The sequence below is a fragment of the Cavia porcellus genome, unplaced genomic scaffold, assembly GCF_034190915.1.
Source record: "Cavia porcellus strain 051 isolate PalLab524CR breed Dunkin Hartley unplaced genomic scaffold, mCavPor4.1 scaffold_23, whole genome shotgun sequence".
In the NCBI taxonomy this organism is placed as follows: Eukaryota; Metazoa; Chordata; class Mammalia; order Rodentia; family Caviidae; genus Cavia; species Cavia porcellus.
Genome location: NW_026947506.1, coordinates 41,935,731 through 41,960,664, shown reverse-complemented (window position 1 = coordinate 41,960,664; position 24,934 = coordinate 41,935,731). Strand labels below are relative to the sequence as shown.

At 47.5% G+C, this 24,934-nt stretch overlaps 1 protein-coding gene and 1 pseudogene across 4 annotated transcripts; both read left to right on the top strand.

Moving 5' to 3' along the window:
* Positions 1–3,145: 3,145 nt before the first annotated feature.
* Positions 3,146–11,330, top strand: Rhbdd2 (rhomboid domain containing 2). 4 transcript variants are annotated; one of them, XM_063234293.1, is made up of 6 exons: positions 3,219–3,403; positions 4,438–4,509; positions 4,692–4,811; positions 5,179–5,586; positions 7,650–7,800; positions 10,768–11,330. In XM_063234293.1, the coding sequence occupies exons 4-6, from the start codon at positions 5,424–5,426 to the stop codon at positions 11,123–11,125; spliced, it is 672 nt and encodes a 223-aa protein (XP_063090363.1). In that variant the 5' UTR covers positions 3,219–3,403; positions 4,438–4,509; positions 4,692–4,811; positions 5,179–5,423; the 3' UTR covers positions 11,126–11,330. The 4 variants fall into 4 exon arrangements, with proteins under 4 accessions (XP_003470171.3, XP_063090363.1, XP_063090365.1 ...); XM_063234295.1 differs by lacking the exon at positions 4,692–4,811; XM_003470123.5 differs by lacking the exons at positions 4,438–4,509; positions 4,692–4,811 and having other exon boundaries at positions 3,146–3,403.
* Positions 11,331–18,770: 7,440 nt separating this feature from the next.
* LOC100729080 (uracil-DNA glycosylase-like) lies at positions 18,771–20,548 on the top strand (annotated as a pseudogene).
* Positions 20,549–24,934: the final 4,386 nt, after the last annotated feature.

The window sequence follows — 24,934 nt, the reverse complement described above, 5'->3', positions numbered from 1 at the left end:
AGGCTTCCCAGCTAAGAAATACAAATGGCAAATAAATACATGAAAAAATGTTCAGCTTCATTGGTCATTAGAGGAATGCAAATTAAAACCACACTTTGATTCCATCTCACTCCAGAAAGAATAGCCAGTATCAAGAAAACCACCAATAACAAATGTTGAAGAGGCTGTGGGGAGAAGGAACACTCCTGCACTGTTGGTGGGAGCGTAACCACTATGGAAATCAGTCTGGAGGTTTTTTAAGAAGCTGGGGTTGGAAGTCCCACTTGACCCAGCTATTCTACTTCTGGGCATATTCCTAGAAGAACTGAAAACATCATATCACAGTAATATACATGCACCCATGTTTATAGAAGCACATTTTGTAATCTTGAAAACAACCTAAACACCCATCACCTGAAAAATGGATAAAAACAAAAAGATGTGATATTTTTATACAGTGGAGTACTACTCAGTGATAAAGAAGGATCACATTGAAGCTTTTATAGGTAAATGGATGTGACTTGAGACCATACCCGTAAGTGAAATAAATCAAACTCACATGTGGAAATACCATATTGTCTCCCTAGTATAAGAAACTGAAAGAGTAAATAAGATACAAAATCTTCAGTAAATATTGTGAGAGGGTAAGAAACTACTCAAAGGGGAAAAAACAGCGAAAAAGAGAAGACAGGAAAAGAAAATATAAATTTGTATGAACACACTTAAGATAGTAAGATGATTGTGCTACTAATTCTATCAGTTCTTGGAACAAAACAGTTAACATTCAAAGGATTAGATCAATTTTGCATGTTTATATCTGGTAACCTGAGTAACTATTTTGAAGATAAATATGCAAAATAACAACCTTGGTTATGTTTCTACCACCTTGTTTTTTGTTTTGGGGTTTTTTTTTTGGGGGGGGGAGGTGGTACTGGGGATCAGGGATCAAACTCACTACTTCACACTTGCCAGACAGATGCTTATGCGCTGACCTAAATCCCTGGCCCTACTAACTTGTTGCAAAGGCCTTTATTGTCATTGTTATGGATAGTTACTGTTATTTGTCTGTTTCTTGTTTTACTTGTAATTTGTTTTGTTTTTCCCTCTAATACAGAAAGGATAGATGTACGTGTATAGGCTTGCCTAGAACATGCCTAGAACTTTTAAACAGTTTACAAGAATTGATTTTAATAGGTGTAATGGTATGAACAGCTACTTTGAAGAAAATGAGACATTATGGTAGCCATTGCTGATTTCCTATCATCTTGTTGTTAAGCCCAATAATGCTTTTCTTCTTTGTTTTGACTGGTCTTAGTCTGTTTTGTATTATTTAATTTCAATATATTTGAAGATATGGGCAGCTATTTTGAAGAGAACAAGAGACATCATGGTAGCCATTGTTGATTTTCCTGTTGTCTGGTTTTGAGGGCCTGTAATGCTTTCATTTTTTTGTTTTGAATGGTTTTATACTATTTTTGTCTTGTTTGAATTAATTGTGTATAAAGATATGGACAATTATTTTGAAGAAAACAAGAGATATGATAACCACGATTGATTTTCTATTGTCATGTTTGAAACCCTGTGTTGATTGCATTGTTTGTTCTTTGTTTGTTTTATTCTCCTTAAAATAAAAAAATAAAGTGTGGCTGTTCTGTTGTTTTGTTTTATTCTCCTTAAAATAAAATAAATAAAGTGTGGGAATATAGCATAGTGCAAAAGCCCTAGGTTCAGTCTCCAGTACAGCAAAGAAAAAGATCCTACACTGTTATCACACATATGAAGTCTCTTCAGTTATAGAAAGTGACAGGTACACAGATGCTGGGGATGGGGACTTGGATATTGGGGGTACAGCCATTGTTTTGTCTCTCACAGAAAGCACAGAATGGCACAAAATGAAGCAAGGGGACAGGACCCTTGAGGTATGCCTAAGCCTTTATAAGTTGCAACAGGGTAACAATGCCTTCTGACTTTAAAAGCAAAACCAGCTGGCCATGGTGGTACACACCTGTAATTCCAACACTTTCAGGAAGCTGAGGTAGGAGGATCACAGTGAATTTGAAGCCAGCCTGGGGCCTAAAATACATAGCAAGAACTTGTCTCAAAAACAAAACAAAAAAGCAAACAAACAAAATCCCAGCAACAGAACCCTGGCTGCTGGGTGGAGAGTTACAGAGCTAAAATGGAAGAGAGGAGGCCAGTGAGTGTTCTGAAAAGGGATGCGGGTGTAGGCCAGAAGTGGCATTGAAGGTGGCATTGTAAATCAAGATTTAAAAGTCGTATTTAAGAAAAACTGCATCTTCAGGACACATAAGTTACTGGAGTCTTTTATTCCTTTCAGGAAACTCAATTTTTAAAAAACCCTAAAGATTTTAAGGACACAGTATGCCTGTCAATTGGTCTGTTTTTACCTATAAATTGAGCTTTCTCCATTCTCAAGAAGCAGTAATATTGGTGGACAGCAGTTCTCAAGTCTAAACATATGCCAATGGCTTGCACTATAACCTGACAGAGTAGGAATACACAACCTAGATTACCCCCTTGAAGTCACCCCCTAAAACATAGCCAAATTCAGCTCCTAGGGTGTCTCATTTCTCTGAGCGCCCGCACTCCTATCGGTCGAATAAACCCTTCTCTTCCCTCTTACTGAAACATCAGTAAATTTTTTTTCCTGACGGCAGTCCGCGAACTCATAAACTTCAAAAGTCTTCAAAAAGGATGTTGTCTTGTTAACTTCCTTATTTCAGCCTTGGAGACCCTCTGATCCAGCCCGGCAACAAAAAAGGAGAACCTATCTTCTAACTGGGTCTGGCATTTAATCTTCTTAGCCCGGTACCCTCCAAGGCTGTTTACCCTTTGGTATAAATGGGATGAATAGAGATACGGAGAGTATGGTATGACAGGCTCCGAGGACCAGAAGGCACCATAATCCTTAGGTATCTGGGGCGAGGACGATAGAATCAAAGGCCCAGTTGTAACAACTGACTTGGTGAAGCAGCCACCAGAGCGGCCCCGGCCCAGAGATGCTTTAGAAACACGCCGGAAACCAGGGCCTGTATCCACCAGGTATCCTACGGCCCGTGGGCTTGACGACGTCCTAAGATTGGGCAGTTCGGCGAAGGGCTGATCGCCGAGGAGGCGGGACTTCCGGCCAGCACCTCCGCTGTTGCCAGGGGAGACGTGCGCAGGGAGCCGGAAGTAGCTGAGGAGCAGCGCGGAACGCCGGCCACTATGGCGGCCTCGGCGTCTCCGGCAGCTTCGGGGCCCGGATATCGGAGCTGGTGCTTGTGTCCTGAGATGCCATCCGCCACCTTCTTCACGGCACTGGTTTCGCTGCTGGTCTCTGGGCCCCGCTTGTTTTTGCGTCAGCCCCCGCAGGCGTCCTCAGACCTGACGCTGCGGTCCGAGGCTTTGCGCGACTGGCAAGGTGAGCGGGGTCGGGGCCGGGGTGGCGCGCGGAGTCCCTTTGCTCCGCCGTCGCGCGCGCCTGGGCTCCAACCTCGCAGGATTCGCTCCTCGCGCCTCACTGCCAGCTGCCTCTCTCTCGGGGCGCACCCCTCCTCCCCAGCGGAGATCCAGCCTCCAGCACTGTCACCTGCTTCCAGTAGTGACGTCTTCCCTGAGCCTCGTCTTCGCCGTTACTGTAATATCCCTGCTCTGCCTGAGTTTGTTCCTTCCCTGTCGCCTCCAGACCCGTTAAGGCCCTAAACTCATTCCTCGATTTCTCAATTGCTCCCGGAGGATAAAGCCTTTTTCTCTCTGCCTCCCACTTCATGTACACACCTAGGTCTGTTTTAAGGCCAAATGTTTCTCCCACTTTTTTCACAGTTAAACTTTGTTGCTAACTTGTGGACATCCTGTGCTCTTGAAGTTAGGAATTTCTTCTGCTTCGTTTCCATCTTAATCCCAAGTAATCCCCATATCCTGATGGGGATATGTATGTGTAAAGGAGGGGGGAGTTTTTCTCTGGGTAATGCAGTTTTGCAGACCAATAAAGTCTAAACATCCATGAATAAAAGTCATTCCTAGTCTCTCTTCTTTATTCTTTTCTGCAGAAATAAGGGAAATGTGTGGCAGTCTTGCAAAACACAATCAAATGCATGATAATTCAATCCCCAGCCATCTCAAGACAGGCCATATTAAATTGCCCATTACTTCAGTGAGACTGAACTTAAAGCGGAGAGTAACAGAGCTGTTAAGTCATAGAATTGAGATAGAAACTCAGCTTTTTGTTTTTTATTGTATGTTTTGATAATTAGCTGCTTTTGTTTTTGTTTTGTTTTGGTACTGGTGATCAAACTCATGGCCTTGTGCTGCCAGGCAGGCACTTATGCCACTGAGCTAAATCCCAGGCCCATGCTTGAAACATCCCAGGCTTGAAACTAGAGCCTGGGGCTATATAAACCCAAATCACATCGAGTTTCACCTAGAATTTTTTCACATTTATATTTGAAATTTCAGTTGTGGAAGTACTCACCAAATGATGAAGTACTCTTCAGATAATGAAGCCTTCCAGAGACCGGCCTGACTGAGGTATACATTTCCACAGCCTACTTACCTGCTCAGATCCCTCTTTTACTGAGGTCCCCACCCACCATCCTGGGTATACTCACACTTCCTCACAGACAGAAGCAAACTGAGCCTTTATCATGAGAGTTTTATAATCCCTATAGCTGTAAAATAATTCATGGGGTCTTTTTTCTTCCTCTGAACAGCCACTATGGAAAGAAAGGTCAGGAATACAGGTGAGGAGACTGGCACAAAGTGATAAGTGACACCCTCTCCGTCCACCCTGAAGCTGTTACAGTTAATTAACCCTCAAACTGCCCGTTGAGGTAGGTCAGTATTAAAATTTGCAAAAGGGTTATAAAGCACTTTACAAAATCAGCAATCTCGTCATGAGCCAACAGTTAGTTTGTGGGGGACGGATGGTTTTTCTTTCTATTTTTTTTCAGTTCACACATGGAAATTGTTACTGCTAAGACTTGCTCTGGGCCCAGAAGGGAAAGAACAGGGATTAGGCATTCACATCTCTACCATATCTTGGGGCTTTCATTGTTGCTCCCACCTCTTACCTGCTGACTTGCACTGGCTCTCCGTTTGCTAGCACAGAGGCTGCTTCCCTTTTCTAGATGGCTCATATCTGGGCTTTCTCTCCCTGGAGCAACCCAGCAGCAGGCTCTAACCCGACTCCCTCTTCAGTTTACAGGCTGGTGACCTACATCTTTGTCTATGAGAATCCAGTCTCCCTGCTGTGTGGTGCGGTCATCATCTGGCGCTTTGGTGGCAATTTTGAGAAATCCGTGGGCACTGTCCGCCATTGCTTCTTCACCCTGATCTTCACCGTCTCCTCTGCTGTCATCTTCCTGTCCCTTGAGGCTGTGTCGTCGCTGTCAAAGCTGGGGGAGGTGGAAGATGCCAGAGGTTTCACCCCGGTGGCTTTTGCCATGCTGGGAGTCAGTACTGTCCGTACTCGCATGCGGCGGGCCCTGGTGTTTGGTGTGGTCATGCCCTCCGTCCTGGTGCCATGGCTCCTGCTGGGTGCCTCTCGGCTCATTCCCCAGACTTCTTTCCTGAGCAACCTGTGTGGCCTTTTGATTGGACTGTTATGTATCCTTCCTGGAAGAAAACTGTGATGAAGCTGTACCAAAGGGTGCGCCCACTCCCCGAGGGCTCTAGGATGTCTGTCAGGTTTTGGGCTCAGATGGTAGCAACCCAGGTTTGAGCTTCAGCTTTGGAAACCACACAAGATTCTGCTCCCCCCTTTGGATTACATTTGCTCATCTGGAAAATACCAACAGTTATCTCCTTGTCCAGCTTATAACTTTGTCCAGTTGGTGACATGCTGATTTGATTGTGTGTGTGTGTGTGTGTGTGTGTGTGTGTGTACCTGCATTTGACTTACTATAATAGAGTTTTCATTGGAAGAGTTCAAGATGCCCATAAGCTAGAAATGTTGTTCATGAAAGGGATAGGAATTATCTTTATTTATTTGTTTCTTTATTTTCACTGCTGGGGAATGGAGCCTGGGGCCTTACACATGCTGGGAAAGCATTCTGCCACTGAGCTACACCTCCAGCCCCCAAATTTGTTTTTATTACTATCTTTGTTTGGTTTGATTTTTTTTAAAAGAGAAAACAAAAATGAAAGAGATTTGGCTTTTACCATATAGATGGTTAAAACATAAGGATAAATTTTGTAGCTGCAATCAGAAAACTAAAATATAGAAGCCAGATGTGCTGGCGCATGCCTGTAATCCCTGCACTCAGAAGGCTGAGGCAGAAGGATCACTGCAGGTTTGAGGCCAGCCTGGGCTATATAGTGAGTTCAAGGCCAGCCTACATTACATAGAGAGACCTTGTTTCCCACAAAGAATGAAAGGAAGGAGGAAGACTAAACTACAAAATGCTTATTTCTTTAAGCATTAGAATTAGTAGAGTTGAGGATTAGATGAGGTACAGACCCCAAATCTCAGTTCGTGATTCTGTGCACTATTAAGAGAGGTCATATATAAATACAAGTGACTGATAGCGTATCTTTCATTTTTTATGTGTAACTTCATTCTTTTTAAATCTTTATCTTCTGGTTCTGTTTGTTTTTAATTCATTTAATTTTTTGAGACAGGGTCTCTGCTGTGTAGTCCACACCAATCTTGAACTTGTGGTGATCCTCCTGCCTCAGCCTCCAGAGTGTTGGGATCACAGGTGTGCACACCATATGTGACTAAACTTTTATTTCCTAATATAAAACTTTAAAGCTATTTAGCTGCATTCCACACATTTTGATATGTTGTATTTTCACTACCATGCAGCTAAATGTATTTTCTAGTTTTCCTTAGATTTTTTTGACCCAAAGGTTGTTTAAAAATGACTTACTGAATTCTAGATTTTTCCAGATTTATTTTCTTTTTATTGACTTCTAATTTAATGTCATCTGGGCAGAGAATACTCTTTTGTTTTGATACCGGGGGTCAAACTCACAACCTCAGGCTGGGGATTTAGTTCAACGGCATAAGCGCCTGCCTTGCAAGTGTGTGATCCTGAGTTCGATCCCCAGTACCGATTAAAAAAAAAAAAAAAAAAAAAAAAGACCTCACAACCTCACGCTTGCCAGGTAGGCACTTATGCTGAGCCTCACAGCTCTCAGCCCCACAGAGCACTCTTTATCTAATTACAGTTCTTTTACATTTATTGTGACCCAACTTTTGGTATATCTTAGGTTCTTGAAAAAAATGTGTGTTTTGCAGCTGGTAGATACAGTGGTCTCTGTACCTCAGGGTAGATGTGGGTGTCATTCAAGTCTTATGTAACCTTGTACGTTGTTCTGTCAGTTACTGAGAAAGGACTTAATATTGCCAACTTTTATTGTTGAATTTGTCCTATGTTTGGCTGGTGTATGCTGGCCTGTGACCATGGTTGGAGGACAGAAGGCTCAGGAGATTAGGTGTTCTAATCCTCAACTCTAGGAGGACGAGGTGTTCACAGCTGTCTGCCGGTTTTGTTACTGACCATGTTCCCTGAGAGGCGCAGTGGATGGAAACTTTTGACTCCAGATTTTTCCCTGGGCTTCAGCCTCCAGCCAGGGTATGTCAGGGAGCCTGTGTCTTTCCCGGGGGCACACTCAGCCACTTCCCTTTTGCTACCTCCTATTTGACTTAATGTGCCCAACCTCAGATGGCCTCACGAACTGCTATAACCTCGACATCCCGGAGCGAGTGGCTATGAAGCTTGATCAGACATTCCCGTTCTGCCTCATGAGGAGGATACCCATGTTCAAGTACGTCTCAGGATCCTTGGCTGAACGCAGGGCAGCTCAGAGCCGCAAGTAAGTTCCCCCGCTCACTCATCAGATTCTTGAGCCACCCCGGGGCTGGGAGAGAGTGTGGCTGGGCCATCTCAGGTCATAAAGGAAGAAGGGGTCAGAGATTGAAAAGCTGATGCACAGCTAGGCGCTGCGGGTATGGCTCAGTGGTAGAGTGCTTGTCTGGGCCTTGGGTCTGATCCCTGAGCACTGCGAATGAGTAAATACATGTGTGCAAGTAGTCAGAGCACTCTGGCTGCTGCCCTACTGTGTCCAAAGAAGGGACTCAGCTCTATGCAGTCACATGGCCGTGGCACATGGCCCTGATGAAAAGCACTGATATGTCACCAACTGATAGGGTTGCTTAGGATGGGGCCCAGGACCTAGGGTAGATGTTCTTAGCCACCTTACAAGAGCTGTGAGGTTTACTGTTTCGCAGTTCAGCCCTGTTTGCTGTCCTGCCCAAAGTGCCAGACAGGCCACCTGAGCTCTTGTTGAAGCCAAAAAGATCATGGTTACCTGTGTTTTCAGTGACTCAGAGACAAGAGTTGGGTCTAGACCAAGATGTCCCACTTGCAGGTCTTTTTCAACCTCTCTCTCTGTTCATACTGCTTCTGCCACTGTGTCCTTCACTGGCTTTTGTCCCTGCTGAGACTTCACAGCACAGGACATTCTGCCTCCTTCAGTAGTGTCTCCAAGAGAAGGCACCCAGCTGGGGGAAGGGGCATATACCAGCACTCTGGGAAACAGAGGCAGAAGGATCTCAAATTCAAGCCCAGCTTGGACAACTTACAGACTTGACAAAACCTTGTCTCAAAATGAAAATTAAAAAAGGGCAGTGCAAAGGGCCTGAGTTCAATCCTCAGTACCAGAGTCATTGTTTATGTCGGTGGCCTATAGGCTTCATGCATTTGCATTGTGCATTTGTGATTGGTTCATTGTCTAGCACTTAAATTGATGGTGTCAGTGCTATACCCACCTAGGGGTGGAGCCAGCATACAATGTAATGGCAGGAAGGTGTATCACGGTCTCTTGCCAGTTTCCACCATGCCATTTGCAGGCCGCCATATACTGGGGCCCCACCATACCACCCTACCTTGGAGCCAACTGAGTATAGACTAAAATCTCCAAAACTATAAAAATAATCCTTTCCTTTCCCCACTTTGGGTATTTTGTCTCAGTGGTAAGTAAGAAGTAACTAAGACACCAGAAAAACAAGAAAAGGAGCTCACTAGGAAGTCAGAGTGCTTTGTTTCTAACCTTTCTATCCTACCCTGCTGCTGTTGGGTTCACATCTTTTCTTGGTGCTGCCCCAACGCAGGGTTTGTTGACTGGAAAGCTGTCCCTTCTAAGTCATTCCAGGAGGCATCTATTCCCACCCTTCATCCACCCAGGGCCTTGCAGCACTTTTTAAAGGCAGGGAGGAGTACTGCGCCCAAAAGAAATGCAAACTAGCCGTTTTGCTTCAGAGTTCAGGTAGGTCCTTCCTGGGTCAAACTGTGGAAGGGACTGTGTATGTGTAGAATGTTTTGGGTTTTGATACAGATTGCACTGTCAGCCAGGCTGGGACCCACAATCCTACCTCAGTCTCCTGAGTAACCCGGGACCAAAGGGATGCACTGCTGCACCCGGCTGTGGTGTCTGACATAGAAACTTCAAAGGGCATCAGAGGTTAAGGTGTGCATCCAGCCTGGAAGGGAGCCCCCTGCAGCACCCCGGGGTGGTGACCCGCCCCAACTCATACTTCCTACGTAAGTTCATTTGTGCTGCGTGATCCTCAGCCTCTCTGAAGCTGTGACCTCCTGGTGCAATGATGTGGTCCCACCGCACCATGACAGGCACTATGGGAAGTGACAGCCTTCTGTTCCTGCAGCGTTCCTCATGGCTGGTGTCTGGTCCCCCCTTGCACCTGCTGCAGACACACACAACAGAATTGAATGTTTTAAGCGACTGACGGTGGGGCACAGGCAGCTTTACAACACTCTTGCTGATTTCTCTTTTGTGATGGCCATTTGCACAGTTGTGTCTCCCTGGGTGCTCTTGTTGAAAAATATGTTTTCAATTTTGGTTTTTTGAGGTGTTTTGATTGAACCTAGTGCCCAGCACATGCTAGGTAAATCCTCTACTACTGAATCGCACTCTTAGCCCTTCGACTTTTTTTTAATGCCAGGAGAGGTGGTGTGTGATGTGCTCTGTGCCTGGACCTCAGCAGCTGGTCTGTAAAGTCCAGGTTTAATTGAAAGGAGTGTAGCTGGGTGTGGTGATGCACCACTGGGATACATACCTGTAATACCAGCTGCTTGGGAGGTTAAGGCAAGAAAATCACAAGATTGAGGCCAGCGCAGGCAATTCAGTGAGACCTGGTCTCAAGAAGGGCTGCAAGGCCAGGGTTTTAGCTTAGGAGCCAGTGCCTACCTGGCCAGGCATGAGGTTGTGATTTCAATCCCTGGTAAAAAAAAAAAAAGGGGGAAGGTCTGGGCCGGTAGCTCAATAGAACTGCAAAAAAGAAAACCAAAATTCAAAGAGCAAACCCGGTAGCATGTACAAAGGGGGAGACCCCTTTGTATTCCCAGCCACGTGGTGTGTGGTGGAGTCTTTAGCTCCATCTGGCATGCTGCTTCCTACCAGTCTTCACTTGTGAGGCCCAGATAGGAAATTTCACACCAAGATGTACACAAGTGAGGCACCGCGCTAGCCACAGGCGCACTGCCTGCAGGGACCTCGCTGGCTCCGCTCCTGGTGGATGAGCTGCCGTGTGGGAGGTGTACCTTGGCCGGCCTCTGGTTTCCATCACACGCCTCTGGAGACTGCTCTCTGGACACTTGTTTTCTGTTCTCTTAGATTGACCCTAGCCCTAACCCGCTTTTGGACCCTAGAGCTAGCTGGCCTTGGTAATAGAAGTCGGCAGCCCTGCTGTTTTCTTGGGTGGGATGTCAGGGTGGTCCTGGTCACCATTAGCCGAATCATCCTTTTTCTCTTGTTTCTTTCCAGGCTGAACCCTGTGCTCGCCTCCTATCCTACACAGAGCTGCCATCTTCACCCACCCCCGAGCTACCCCGTCATCCAGATGCAGCACACCAGTGGCCAACAGCCAGCTGCCTGGCCGACCTGCACTACTGGGCACACGCCCAGCCTGCCTCTATACCAGCCCACCTCCGGCCTGTGTTACGTGCAGAACCACTGTGGTCCAACCCCTGGCTCCTCCAGTGTCTACCCAGCTCCCACGGGGACCTCCCTGGTGATTCCATCCACCGCCCCCATCAGCTGCCCTGGCATAGTGAACTCTGCGGCCCAGGGCACTCCAGCACCTGCCAGCTCCCACGAGGCCTGCACTGTCCGGATGCTCTGAGGGCATCTCTAAGGAAGTCAGCTCACAGCTTGGCCTCTGAGCTAAGATTTTCTTGACAGAAAATTAAGTGAATATCTCTGTGTGCCCAGCTATGTTGAGTACTTGGATAAATGTCCCTGTTCTGGTCTCACTTTTTACTGTCAGCTCTGTGAAGTACAGTTTATCTGCCCAGTTGCAGAAATTACACATTCTGTGACAATGTGAAGTCATGTGGTTCTAGTGTCCCCACGGGGGCTCTCCATGCTGACCCTGGACACCTTGCTGAGAACACAGGGGTGTTGTTAGAAGCTGCTGATGGCTCCTCTTCTTCTAAGCAGTGCCATTGGTTCTGTGGTATTCATATGTCTATGTGCTGGGTGGCCCCAGGCCTATGCTGTGTATCATCTCTGGCCGCCCCTGTCCAGGAGTGTGACCTGCAGCAGCATGCTGATGGTCCCATGTTTTGATGCCTTTGTATAAAGGGCCTGTGGCATACAGCTTCTTTGTGGTCTGGCTGAGAAGATGATGTGGACATGGAGGTGGTGACAGCAAAAAGGAGGGGTACAGGTCCACGCCAACAGCTCATGTCCAGTGAGTTGAGAGGGCACCTAGCTCAGGGAGTGAGTGGCAAACATGCCCAGAGAGCTAGCAGGGCCAGGCAGAGGGTTGAGCACAGCAGGAAGCTTTCACCACTCCCTGGGGGAGGGATGTGGCCAGAGCATGGGAGCTGGAACCAAAAAAGGACTGCTAACAGGACCATAGACAAGCAGTGTGGGCACTGGCAGCGGTGTCACTGGAAGTGGGAGGTTGGGAGGGTGAAGAACCCTAACGTCTGCTTGTTGACTGGTCAGTTGGGTCAGTGTCTCCCAGGAGCCAGGGAAGCCCAGAAAATGTCACTGGTCAGGGACAGTCCCTCCAGCACTGAGCAGGGCAAGGACAGAGTGTGACTGAGCTGGTTCCTGGCCAGCCTCCAGGCACCTTGGCTTCTGCTCAGTCATCAGCTAGGGCTCCTTGTGGAGGGCCCACGTCATAGCATGCAAGCTGCCCAGGCATTCTGGAGGCGATACATGGCCTGCGCTGCTTCAGGAGCTAGGTGGCCCACTGGGGCTGGCTGGCTGAGGTCCTTGGTATGCAGAGGTGCGTAAGACATCCAGCCCCAAACACACTTCAATGAGGCAGGGCTAATGACACCCAGATGGCCTCTGAGCCCTAAGCAAGAAGGTGCATGTGGGGGTGAGCGGGGGGGGGGGGGGTGCAGGGAGAAAGGGAAGACAGCCACTCCTGATCTGGATCAGGAAATGGGGTTTGCAGCCAGGAATCCAGTGCAAATCTGGCAGGCCGCAGCTTTTGTCTCCTGCCGCACCCAGCATTGTGGCACTTGGTGAGGGCAGGTAGCAGCATGTCCTGGACGTTTTCCCTCCAATCTAGTCCCCAGCCCTGTGCCAGAAGTAGTTGCAAAGGGTACCTGTCCTAATATGGCAGGTATGGTCTGGGCCTTGGGGATGCTGGATAGCAGAGCTGTGTAAGTCCTCCAGTCCTTTTGGGGGAGCTAGTCCTTACCCAATGCCGCCCCTGGCTTTTCCCACTGGGGTTTGAAAGGCAAATGATTTGACAGCAGCCACCAGCAGAGCTAGGCTCTGTGGCGCTCCTGCAAGGTCTCTGTGCCCTGGACTTCTTGGTCTCACCACAGTGTCCAAGCAGCCTGGAGCCAGGTCAGAGTGAGACTATCTCCTGCCCCACCCTGTACCCATCCGTTGTGTGTTCCATGTGTGTAAACTATCACTGCATGTGGGGCTGCTACGTGAATAGCTGTCCAATAAGTGATTCCTGCCCCCAGGAGCTCAATCTAATTAGGAAATGGGCAAACAATCATCATAGCTGGGCATGGGGTGCACGCCTGTACTTCCAGCACTTGGGAGACTGAGGCAGGAGGATTGCTTCAGTTTAAAGCCACTCTATAAACTGCACAAGGTCTACATAGCAAGACCCTGTCTCAAAAAAAAAAAATTGTATGGAACATTTGAGAAGCTAGGGGTCTAGGGATCCTTTGGTTATCAAGGTCTAAGGACAGAGGGAGGCTCTGACTTTGTCCTTCGCTCATTCCCTTTAAGGGGAAGCAGCCATGACTTCTTACACAGGGGAAAGCCCCTACTACAGACCCACTGCAACCAAAGAAGCTTTCAGATTTTGTCAGTTTCCCTACTCTGCCAGTGGAGGGTAGCAGAGAAGCAGCACCACACTCTGCAGCCTCTGAACTCTCCTCTGGGCTGCTGGAGGGAGAATTCACAGCCCAGATGGGGAGGAGGCTTGCTGCTGACGTGAGAATAGCACTGTATGGCCGTGTATACTCAGACTCATGCTTGTTTGTTTGTCCATCACTGTTTCATTTAACAAACATTTCGTAAACAGCCATCTGAGTTCAAGGCCTGGGCAAGGTCCATGGACACATCAGAAAAAACAAGCCTACAGTACATGCCTGTAACCCCAGCACTCAGGAGACTGAGGCAGGAGAATTGCCCCAAGTTCACTGGTTGCAAGAGGACCCACACAGAAAGGACCCCAGGATAGTGACCAGGCACGGCTGCACAAAGGAGGGAAGCCAGGAGGCAGGGCTGGGGATGTGAGTGTGGAGCCTGCGAGGAGATAAGCAAGACATGGTACCAGTGGTCCAAGCTGGCAGCTCAGAGAGGCAGAAAACAAAGCTAGGGCATAAAGCGGCTCTGCAGTCACACGGGCTATGTGTCAGAGCTGAGAAAGTGCCCACAAAATCCCCCCCCCTGGGGGAGGAGCAAAGATGGCAGATAGATAACAACTGGGTACAGAGGCTCCCTGAGGTAGTCAACTTAGAATTCAACATAACACAGCATGGGGAGCCTCAAACAGAGGGAGATGAATTCTCTCATCCCAAGAAGAAACTAAGGTGAGAAGAAGCAACCAAACATACAGTCCCAGTGCTATTACTGGAACAGCTAAAGGTTCAGTGTTCCCGCCACAGCGGGCGACTTGCCGACCATCCAAGGTCCCGCTGCGACTTGCTGAGCCATCTGAGGTCCCACTGCTTCGACTCACAGGAGGCGTAGTTACACTGAGTTCGGGGGTCGGAGAGCCAAACTGAGAGCTGAGTAGGCAGGGTGCCTGCATCGACCTGTGGTGAGTGACGGGAGTGGAGCCATTCCACAGAAAGGGGGGCTCTGGCAGATGACATTCTAGGGCCAGGCAGGACTGGCAAGTATGAGGGGCGGCAGTGACTTCAGTCAGTTGTTCTCTTCCCGAACAGGATGGTGGAGTAAGCTAGGCCTGGGTCATGTGACCTGACTGAGACCCAATAGGTTATCCAAAATCAGGTCCCTACAGCTGTGGCGCACACTAATCACACTAACCCAGTGAAGCCTCAGAAGTTTGACTGACCTGGAGGGGAGGTGGCACAAAGTAATACAGTGCAGGCCACAGCAGCTTGACTGTCCCGGAGGGGAAGGGTCAGCATACACTGTCCATGTCTGCAACTCACTAGCACATGGCAGTGGGAAGGGTCATTTAGCCAGCGCATTTCAGAAGAATTGTAACCAACAAAGAAAGAAACTTTGACCTCCTGGAAGAAGCAAAAAAGATGGGAAGAAGAAGCAACAACAAAAAGTCCCCAGGTCCCAACCCTGAGAACACTGACCCAGGACAGTAAGTACAAAGGAGAATGAGAACACCAAACATGCAATATCAGACACAGCGCCAGTGGACATAAAGAGATATATTCGGGACCTTATAGACGAGTTCAAAAGTGAAATATTTAGCCAAATAAAGCAAGATATAAGAAGATTAATAAAAGAGATACTAAGCACCCCTCAAGCATACACAGGCAGAAAAAAGGAGGAACTCAAACAAAGGAGAGAACCATTTGATGAAGAATATAAAGAAAATATAGAATACATAAAGCAGATTCAAAAAGATTACCAGAAAATTTAAAACTCTATGGAAAGACGGCAAATCAGCTTGAAAGAAACTAAGGATAGATTATCCAAACTGGAGGACAGTTTTGCAATGTGGGGTTATGAAAAGGAAAACTTTTTAAAAATAACAAGGAAACAAGCAGTAACAATACAAAGGCAAGAAGATGACAAAAGGATCTATAACTTGAGAATAATGTAAATGAAGAAGTAGGGATACAAACAAAGGAGCTACAAAGGTTATTCACAGAAATAATTAAGGAAAACTTCCCAAACATAGGAAAAGGAAATGATATTCTGATATATGAGACATACAGAGCTCCAGCCATGTACAACCAAAACAGAGCTATACCCAGGCATATAATAATCAAGATGTCAGAAATTCAATATAAGAACAGAATTTTAAAAGCTGTTAAAGACAAGAAACAGATAACCTATAAAGGAAGGCCCATCAGAATAACAGAAGACTTCTCAACACAAACCATCAAGTCAAGAAGAGCCTGGAGCAAAATATTCCAAGCCCTGAAAGAAAATAACCTCCAGCCCAGATTCATATACCCTGCTAAATTGTCTCTAGAAATGGAGGAACAAGATGCTTCCAAGACAAAGAGGAACTTGGGAAATTTGCAACCATCAATCTAACTCTACAGAGAATACTGCAGGGTATTCTAGAGAGAGAGAAAAGTACTAGGATTCCAGGAACAGTGGCAGAGAGGCCTCAATGAATGGAGCAGAAAACAGAATGAAGAAGATAAGCAGACAACTGATGGCAAAAAAAGAGCATAACAGAAATGAGGCAGAGAAGATTTTATTCAAAACTGATATGATTGATAGCATCAAGTCTGAGAGTATAGGCAACTACACTGAAAATGATAAAACTCTTACAATACACATTCTGGTTTGATAGCTGCCAGTTTTTGAAGTTCTATACTATATACAAAGTTGTATTTTTATTAATACTGTTATATACTGATATATTCAATTATACTATGTCTGATGATATAGCCAATTCTATTGGAGATAACAAGAGACAACACAGGAACCATGGTAGAACTCTTTGTACAACAGTCTTATATGGTTTTTTCATTTCATGTGTTTATAGGAATATGTTTTGTTTTGTCTTGCTTTGTTTTGTTTCTCCCTCTAATATAGAAAGAATAGAAATACATGTTAAGACTCATGCATGTGTAGAATCTATAAACAGTTTATGAGAACTGATCTTATGACACATGATAAAATGAACAGATACTTTGAAGAAAAAGAGACACTAAAATACCTAATGCTGATCCTGGAGTGTCATAATGTGAAACCCAGCAATAGTATTATTCTTAGTTCAGAGTGATATTAGCCTGCTTGGGTTTGTTCAATCTCAACATAATTGAAGATACATATAACTGCATGTATGTTTAAGTGTATAGGATTGATAACCATATTTCTAAGTTTTTGTTGGATAGTTGAACAGAACTGGTTGCAGTCTTAGTTTGAATCCCCACTTTATATGCTCCACTTTAGTATCTTGAATAACTATTTGTAAGAAGACAATCTGTAATCATCAACCAGTGATTTCTTACTGTCCATTTTTTTCTTTGAAATTACATATTATTTTTACCAGTTTTCTGTTTTGTTTAGTCTTTCTTTAAATTAAATTTTAAAAAAAGACACTACAGTACCCAGTACTGATCACGGAGTGTCATGATGTGAAATCTAGCAATACTATTATTCTTTGTTCATAATGATTTTAACCTGCTTTAGTTTGTTTAATCTAAACATAAATGAAGATATAGATAACTGCATGTATGTTTAAGCATATAGGATTGACAACCATGTTACTAAGTTTTGGTTGGACAGTTGAACAGAACTGTTTGCAGTCTCGCTGTTTGAATTCCCACTTTACATGTTCCATTTTTATATCTTGAACAAACTATTTGTAAAACGACAATATGTAAACATCAACTAGTGATTTCTTACTGTTTATTTTTTTCTCTGAACATGTGTATTATTTCTACCTATTTTCTGTTTTGTTTAGTCTTTCTTTCAATAAAATTTTAAAAAATTTCCCCACCCAATATCCAGGGCTGTGAGTCACACTGAGGTGACACCAGTAGGATAAAGGTCCTGCAGGCTCAGAATGTGGCCTTGGGTTTGGGTGCTGAACCTTTGGGCTGTGGCACCTTTTAAGGCCACCTAAGCTCTGATGTGTCACCCTGTGCCTGGACAACTGCCAGCTGCAACAGAAGCACCCCAAGCTGGACCCAAAGCCTGGCTCCTGGGATCCCTACATTACCCTCAGGACAGGTGATAGGCCGCTTGGGACCTTGATCCATGGTCCCATTTGGAGGTTAGGGACCCATACACACCTTGGCCAAGTCTTCAGGAAAAGTCTCCGGGGGCTGCCTGCCAACAATGTCCTGTGCTATGGCAAATCACATAACAAGCTGGACAGACACCTGCTCCTACTGGAGCTAGCTGCTGCCCCAGGGGCCAAGGAAGGGAAGGTCCTGGGTCTCCTAGGAAAGAAAATCGGAGCTCTCTCCCCCTAGAGCTCACTGGGACAGACCTGGCCTTCCCAGTGCCCAGGGAAATCAGAAGTACACAAGGCTCACAAGAGTATACACATACATGCACACACACACATGCCCTACACAGGTATATACAAACACATCCAAAAATGTTTTAAACTCACAAATCCATTCCACATCTCCACATGTCAATTCATGGTCAAACAAGTAGATTCCACCCACAAAAATGCATATATCTAAAATGGGCTTGGTGGTACATGCCTGTAGTCCCAGAACTTGGGAGGCTGAGGCAGGAGGAATGTGAGTTTGAGACCAGCCTGGGCTACAAAGTGAACTCAAGGCCAGCCTGAACTGCATAGAGAGACCCTGAGGTCTCAAAAAGACAGAAGGAGCAGGAGGGGGAGGGGGTAGGGGGAGGGGGAGGAGGAGAAGAAGAAAAACATATGTCTAGCTGGGCATGGTGGCACATGCCTCTAATCCTATCACTCAGGAGGCTGAGGCAACAGGATTGCCACAAGTTCAAGGCCAGCCTAGGCTCCATAATGAGGTCAAGGCAAGTTTGGACCACATAGCCCCTATCTCCAAAAACCAAGACAAACACAAAAAGTACATGTTCATTACACACACAAAACATGCCTAAGCATCTCTTTACGTAGTACACACCATGCTTACATGCATGTATGAATGTGACTTCACAGAGGAATCGGAAGTCAGGAACCTTAGAACTGGCCCTCTCCCCTAGCTTGCCCAGCCTGATCCTGGTCCCCTCCCCATCTCTTCCCTGACTTCCTTCGAGCATACAATGAGGCTGGCACTGTGAGATGACTTGACAACGGGCACTAGCTTCCTGGTTCTAAGTTCGAGGTCCAGGAGTGGGTGTGGCTTTCTCTGGCCCAGGGTGAGCAGGGTGGCAGGAAGACCAGTTCGCCCCTCACCTGGCTCACATGAAGTGCCCACAGCTTCACCATACCAGGGGCCTTCTGGTGAATTTGTCAGTGGACAGTAAGAGCTCTGCTCTAAGGAAATAAGAGAACAGTTATCTTGAGCCAAAAACGAGGGACCAGGGCTCTGGACCCAGATGCAAGACGCCCTGATGACATGTTCTCCCATTGAGAAGATACGTGAACTTCTATAGCCACACAACACAGGAGGCCATAAATGAATACGTTTTCCGACCATAGAGACATCAGGTAAGCAGGTAGCCTACGGTAAAGCGGGGAACTCTCATCACAGGTTTCAGCTATTGTTTACAGCCTGCTTAGCTTGAGGGTTGGAGGAGTCTTAGAGGTCCACTGAGCTTAGTGATACATTCCCAGCGTTTCAGCTAATGGTCAGGAGGAGGCTGGGTCAGACACAGAGGTTGAGAGTCAGTGGCTGCGAGAGGGACCCATGGGGCTGGGCATGTGTTCAGTGATGGAGCGCTCCCCTAGCATACCCGAGGCCCTGAAAGGACAATGAGATCATTTTGACTGTTGTTCTGCAACATTCCATCTCTCCACAGTCACTATGTTCTATCTAGTCACCTGCGGGATCTTAAATAAAACGTGACCTTTTCCTTCTTCTTCTTTTATTCCTTCTCTCCCTGCCTGTCTCACCCCCATTGAGAGACAAGACCTTTCCTTGCCATGTAGCCCAGGCTGGCCTTGAACTCACAGTGATCTTCCTGCTTCAGCTTCCTGAGTTCTGGAGTTACATGTAGGCACCATCATGGCTGGCCTTTGTTCTTTCTTTTTTCTCCCAATGCTGGGGATTGAACCCAGTACTTTTTGCACTGAGCTACATCTCCAGCCCATTTTTATTTATTTTGAAACAGTATCTCAGTATCTAAGTTGCCCAGAGGGCTGCGAATATAGGCATGTGCCACCCCACCTGATTCCTGCTCCATATCTTAATGACTCATTGTAGAATGAATTAGTGATAAAGCATTGACCTTTGCCCTGCAGGCTCCTCATCTCCACATCATAGGAAAGGTCACAAATAAAAGGTAGCTGTGCTGGGCACAGTAGCACTTGCCTATAATCTCAGCTACTCATGAGGCTGAGTCATGAAAGAGTGCACATTCAAGTCCAGTCTGGGCTGGACAGCAAGTGATCATGTCTAAAAAAAAAAAAAACAAAAACCAAAAATGTTCAAGGGTAGCCAGTCCACCCAAAGGCCAGGGTGGCAGCCATAGCTAAGGAGAATGAGGGCATGACAGCCAGCCCTGCCGAGAAGGCCTGGCCAGGGCAGGACGAGCCCAGCACACCACCCTCCTCGCCACTGAGCCCCAAGCAACTGGACCGCATCCAGAAAAATAAGGCCAAGGCGCTGCTCAGGCTCACAGCACGAAACGTGCCCGTGGGCTTGAGGACAGCTGGAAGAAGCACCTCAGCAGAGAGTTCAGGAAACCTTGTTTTATAAAGCTGCGGGATTTTTTGCAGAGGAAAGAAAACATTACATGTTTATCCAGCGCCACACCAAGTATTCACCTGGACCCAAATGCACAGCATACGAGATATGAAAGTTGTCATCCTGGGTCAGGATCCTTTTCATGGACCCACTCAAGCTCACGGGCTCTGCTTTAGCATCCAAAGACCTGTTGCACCCTCCACCCAGTTTGGAAAATATCTACAAAGAGCAGTTGACACACACAGATGGTTTTGTTCATCCTGGCCATGGAGATTTCTCTGGGTGGACCAAACAAGGGGTCCTCCTGCTGAATGCTGTCCTCACTGTCCAGGGCCATCAAGCCAGCTCACACAAGGAGTGAGGCTGGGAGCAGTTCGCTAATGCTGTCGTGTCCTGGCACATCAGAACTCGAATGGCCTTGTCTTCTTGCTCTGGGACTCTTATGCTCAGAAGAAGGGAAGTGTCATTGACAGAAGGCGACACCATGTCCTGCAGACTGCTCGCCCCTCCCCATGTCAGTGTATAGAGGACACTTGGGCTGTCGACATTTTTCTAAAGCCAATGAGTGGCTGCAAAAGTCTAGCAAGAAGCCCAAATGACTAAAGTGAGCTGTGACCCTGTAGAGTTGTCTCCTGGGGTGATTTTTTTTTGTTGGTGCAGTGGGGGGTGGGGGGGTGTTGAGGCACTGCTATTAAAGATATGTCAGTTACAAAGTTACATAAAATTTCTGTTCTATAGAGCACCTTGCTTAATAATGAGACAAAGCATAAAGCAACCAACAACCAGGCTGTGGTGAATAGGAGCTTTATCTAGCTAGACAAAGGGACCCTTCGGCTGCTTCTGTGTGTTTGTGATGTCTCCCAACCAAGGCAGAGGTGTCTTGGTGAGAAACACGCACATCTCTCACAAAATAGTTGAAGTCAAATATTCTCTTGGTTCTCTTCACCTCCTTTAGCCTTAGGGTGAAAAAGGTAGATACACTTCCCATAGTTTGGTGCTTGCTGCTAGTTTAGACTTCATAGGTTACAAAGTGTTCTGTGTTTTTGCTTAGAACCTCCCCCTCCATCTTTTAGGAGTCCCAGATCCCTCCCTGGAGAAACTTTAAGATGTTTGCAAGCTTCTGGAAACCTGGCCTTGAAACTGACAGTCAGTTCTGTGATGTCAGTAGAGGTCAGTATTCCTGAGAATTGTCCTTGGGGGGAGCCTTAACAGACCAGTAGACCAGAACCCACAACCCGCTGGGTCTTTCTCTTGTTTTTTGGGTGCTTCCAGGAATAGTGGGCCGTGGAAGTTGAACAAAGGCAGAGGAGGGGTTTTGTTTTTAATGAGAGATGAGTGTTTTTCTCCTGGTATTGGGGTGGGGTAAGGCAGCACAGGTTGCTTAGTGTTGTTTTGCAACACTGGTAAATGTAACTTTTTGTTGTAAAATACACACATACATATATTTTAATATATATTTTTTGAAATAGAGTCTTGCTGTGTGGTTCTGGGTGGCCTGCAAATATGTGACATAAACGTTTTCTTGATGCATTTAGGTGACATGCATGAGTTGTCCATCTTCCAACAATATGTCAGGTTGCTGTTAATAAAATCTTTTCTTATCCAGGCGTGGTGGCACATGTCTATAATCCCAGTACTCCAGAGACTGAAGCCGGAAGCTCGCTGTGAGTTTGAGGTCATCCTGGGCTACATAGTACCTGTCTCAAAAAAATCTTTTCTTTCTCCTGTCACACACTCACTCAGGCAGCAGTGGAACCAGAACTTCGGCGGTTATACCCAGAGAAACCCTCCTGCCACTCGTCCCCACCTTTAGCTCCCGTGGTGTGACACGCAAGGCCCACGCACAGGGCCTGCACGCCCCCTGCTGCCCTGACGCTCACCCTCTCTCCGCCAGCAGCCTCGCTGGCTCCATGATGCCCTGTTCTTATTCTGGCTCTCACACCCTCGCCACACACAAGTCTGCTGCTGTCCCAAAGCACCCTTTTGGAATCTCCCATGATCCCTGCGTGATCAGGGGCCAGGACTGAAGCTCAGCATGCAGCCGGTGTGAGGACGCTGGGGAACTGCCAACAGCCCAGGGTCGGAGGAATGCAGCAGGGCGCAGGGAGGAGGTGCAACTTCGGGTGCGGCGAGCCCAGCCCTCCACTTCAAATGGCAAGACTGCAAGAGGAGACATCTCTGGTGGCAGAAGGGGCCTAGCTCAGAGGTGACATTCTGGCATTTTGAGTTTTGAGGTCCAGAGAGGAGTAGGCAAAGATGGCCCAGGGTGTTGGCAGGAGACAGGAGCTGGAACACAGACCCAGGAAAATAGAATCCAGGCCTTTGGTTGCCCACCCACAACCCCAGGCCCAAGCCTGGCACAGAAAGTCCTGCCAGGGGCCACGGTGACGGGGGCAGGGCCTGGAATTCGTGATGCTGAGGCACAAGGTAGGAGGAACGGAAGTGTCTCACTCTCTCTTTCCCTTTCCAAATAGTCACTGAGCACCTGCCACATCCTGGCCTGTACCTGGAGCTGTGGACACAGAGGTGACCAAGGAGGGCTCCCAGCGCAGCCTGGTGAGGGTCCCAGGAGGCCCAGCTTGGCTGGAGGAATCTGCTCTCTAGGGCTGCCCCAGCGTACCCAGGACATACAGCGATAGAGACGGCTCTTTAGGTGGCTGAAATCTTCTCCAAGGACTGAGCCAGCTGGGCCTCTCCACAGCACCTGGCTGGCCATGCGTTAGGTCGCTCCTCCACTCCACATCCAGCTGTGGGCATTGCTGTGGCTGGCGAGGCCCTTGTGTCACTTGTTTGTTGTTTTTCCCCCACACTCAGGTGCAGTCCATCCACTGCTATTTCCCAAAACCCTGCCATCAGAAAGGTTCCTGCCGTCAGAGGTGGGCCAGGCAGAGGATAGAGGCCAGGGGCCCTCATGAGGAAATGGGCAGAGAGGCGAGGGTGGTCTCTTGCCCTGACTTCCCTAGGGCCCTGCCAGGAAGGAAGACTCTGCTGTCTTGCTGTGGATGCTGGGGACAGCAGAAGAGCTATGTTCCCCCTGTCCTGGAAGCAGCCTGAACTGTGGGTGTCCCACCTGCTCATCTGTACCTATGACTGAGCCAGAGGGAGGGGAGGATGGAGCAGGGTCTCCTGGGGGTAGGCTGGATGCAGCACCCTGTCCCCAGCAGTCCAGCTTCTTGGGAGAAGCCTGGGACATATTCAGTGCCAGAGTAGGTAGATGATGTAGAACAGGGACTGATCACTGGAAGAGACAGCCCTCTGTGCCCAGGGTAGCCAGAGGCACCCAGGGCCATGCCAGGACGATATGGTTGGCAAAGGAAAGCAGGCCTTCTTGGGCTGCAGCTCAAAAACCCCCTGATGAAGCCCGCCCTGCCTCAGCCTCCACCCAGGCCTCGCCAGCTAGTGTGGTGCAGACCAGGATGAGGTGGGGGGTCAGCCGATCCCTCCCCGATTGTCTTCGCTGAGGGAAGAGCTGTCTGTCTGGAGTCCATTGTCCAGCCCTGCTGGGCCACTCCGGTACTGAAGGAAAAAACGGGCCTCTCTCTGGCAGCTTGAGGCTTTTCACTTCCCAAGAGTAGCTGGGCACTCCTGCACCTGAAGTGGCTCAGCTTTCTTGGGAACCAAGGGCCACTGGGGTCAAGTTGCAGCTTAGGTAACAGTGCCAGCTCTTCCCCTTTCCCAGGCCTGCCAGAACAAGCCCGAGCGAGGTCAGAAGGGAACGAAGCAGAGATGGGTTTCATTCTCCCTGAGGTGGCCCCGAAGGTTTTGCTCAATCCATAGCTGTGCTCTGGGAGGCAGCGACTCTGTCCCCACCTTTTTTCTTTTTTTCCTCTTTTGCAGTACAGGGGATTAAAACCAGGGGCTTTGGCTCCATCCCCAATGCTTTTTAAAAATTATTATTTTGAGACAAGGTCTCAAGAGGTCATTAAGTTGCCCGGGCTGGACTTGAATTTGTGATCTTCCTCACAGGATTACAGGTGTATACCACCATACCCAGTTTAGAACCCACTTTACAGATGAACACAGAGATGCAGAGAAGAAAGGGACTTGATGGGTAAACGGGGATTCTCGGAGAAGACCCAGCTCTGCAGCCCACTGGTCCTTAGGACATGTATACACACAGGCACACATTACACACATATACATACACGGGTGTACAGATACCTGCCTTCCTATCTACCACCCAGCTGCCACACAGAAAAGGGGCTTGGAGAAGCTGGAAGTCAAAATGCCCCTGCCGAAGCTGGCTTTCCTGACCTGGGTCTTCTCAGAGGTCTGTGTGTGTGCATGCGCATGTGTGTGTGCTGGTGTGTGCATGTGTGCATACGCACATGTATATAAGTATGTATGCACATTGTGCTGTTTGCTACTGTGTGTGTTCATACGTGTCTGTACATACATGAATCTGTGTGTCTGCACTGTGTGTGTGTGTGTAGAGAAAACTGGATTCGGCAGAAGAAAGTCCTGGAGAAAGATCCTCAGAGGTCCAGGGAAGCGTCCAGGACAGGACAGGAGAGTCAGAAGGGAAGCCAGGGAGAGAGAGAGAGAGACAGAATATCTGTCTCTGCATGTACATGTGCAGACCAGCCCTGGAATTTTTAGCCTAAAGGGCCCCAGGTTGGCCACAGGGGTTTTGTGGGCCCTTCTCAGTGACAGTATGCCAGAATGCCCATCCCCAGGCCCTGGGACATTTGTTGGCAGAGGAAGTGCCCAGAGCATAGAGGCCCCCAGGGGGTGTCAGGTGGAGAAGAGGATCAGGCAGCTTCTGGGATTAGGGAGTGGGAGCTGGCAACACCACATACTTTAGTGTGAACTCAAGAACTCTGGTTTTCAGCTTGGGTTATGAGCTTGTCATGAAAGTTTGAGTGATCCATTTAACAATTCGTTCCAATGGGCAGCATCATTTACAAGTTTTAAATGGCCAAGGATGTGAAGTATTCCATTTGAACTCTTGCCCCAGGCACTGCTATGGTCAAACATTAGCCAGT

Bases quoted from the DNA above. Each gene is read 5' to 3' on its own strand.
- Rhbdd2 (XM_003470123.5), top strand. From the start codon at position 3,208: ATGGCGGCCTCGGCGTCTCCGGCAGCTTCGGGGCCCGGATATCGGAGC. The intron at 3,404-5,178 runs GTGAGCGGGGTC...CTCCCTCTTCAG, and splicing joins GGCTTTGCGCGACTGGCAAG to TTTACAGGCTGGTGACCTAC. The intron at 5,587-7,649 runs GTATCCTTCCTG...GCCCAACCTCAG, and splicing joins CCTTTTGATTGGACTGTTAT to ATGGCCTCACGAACTGCTAT.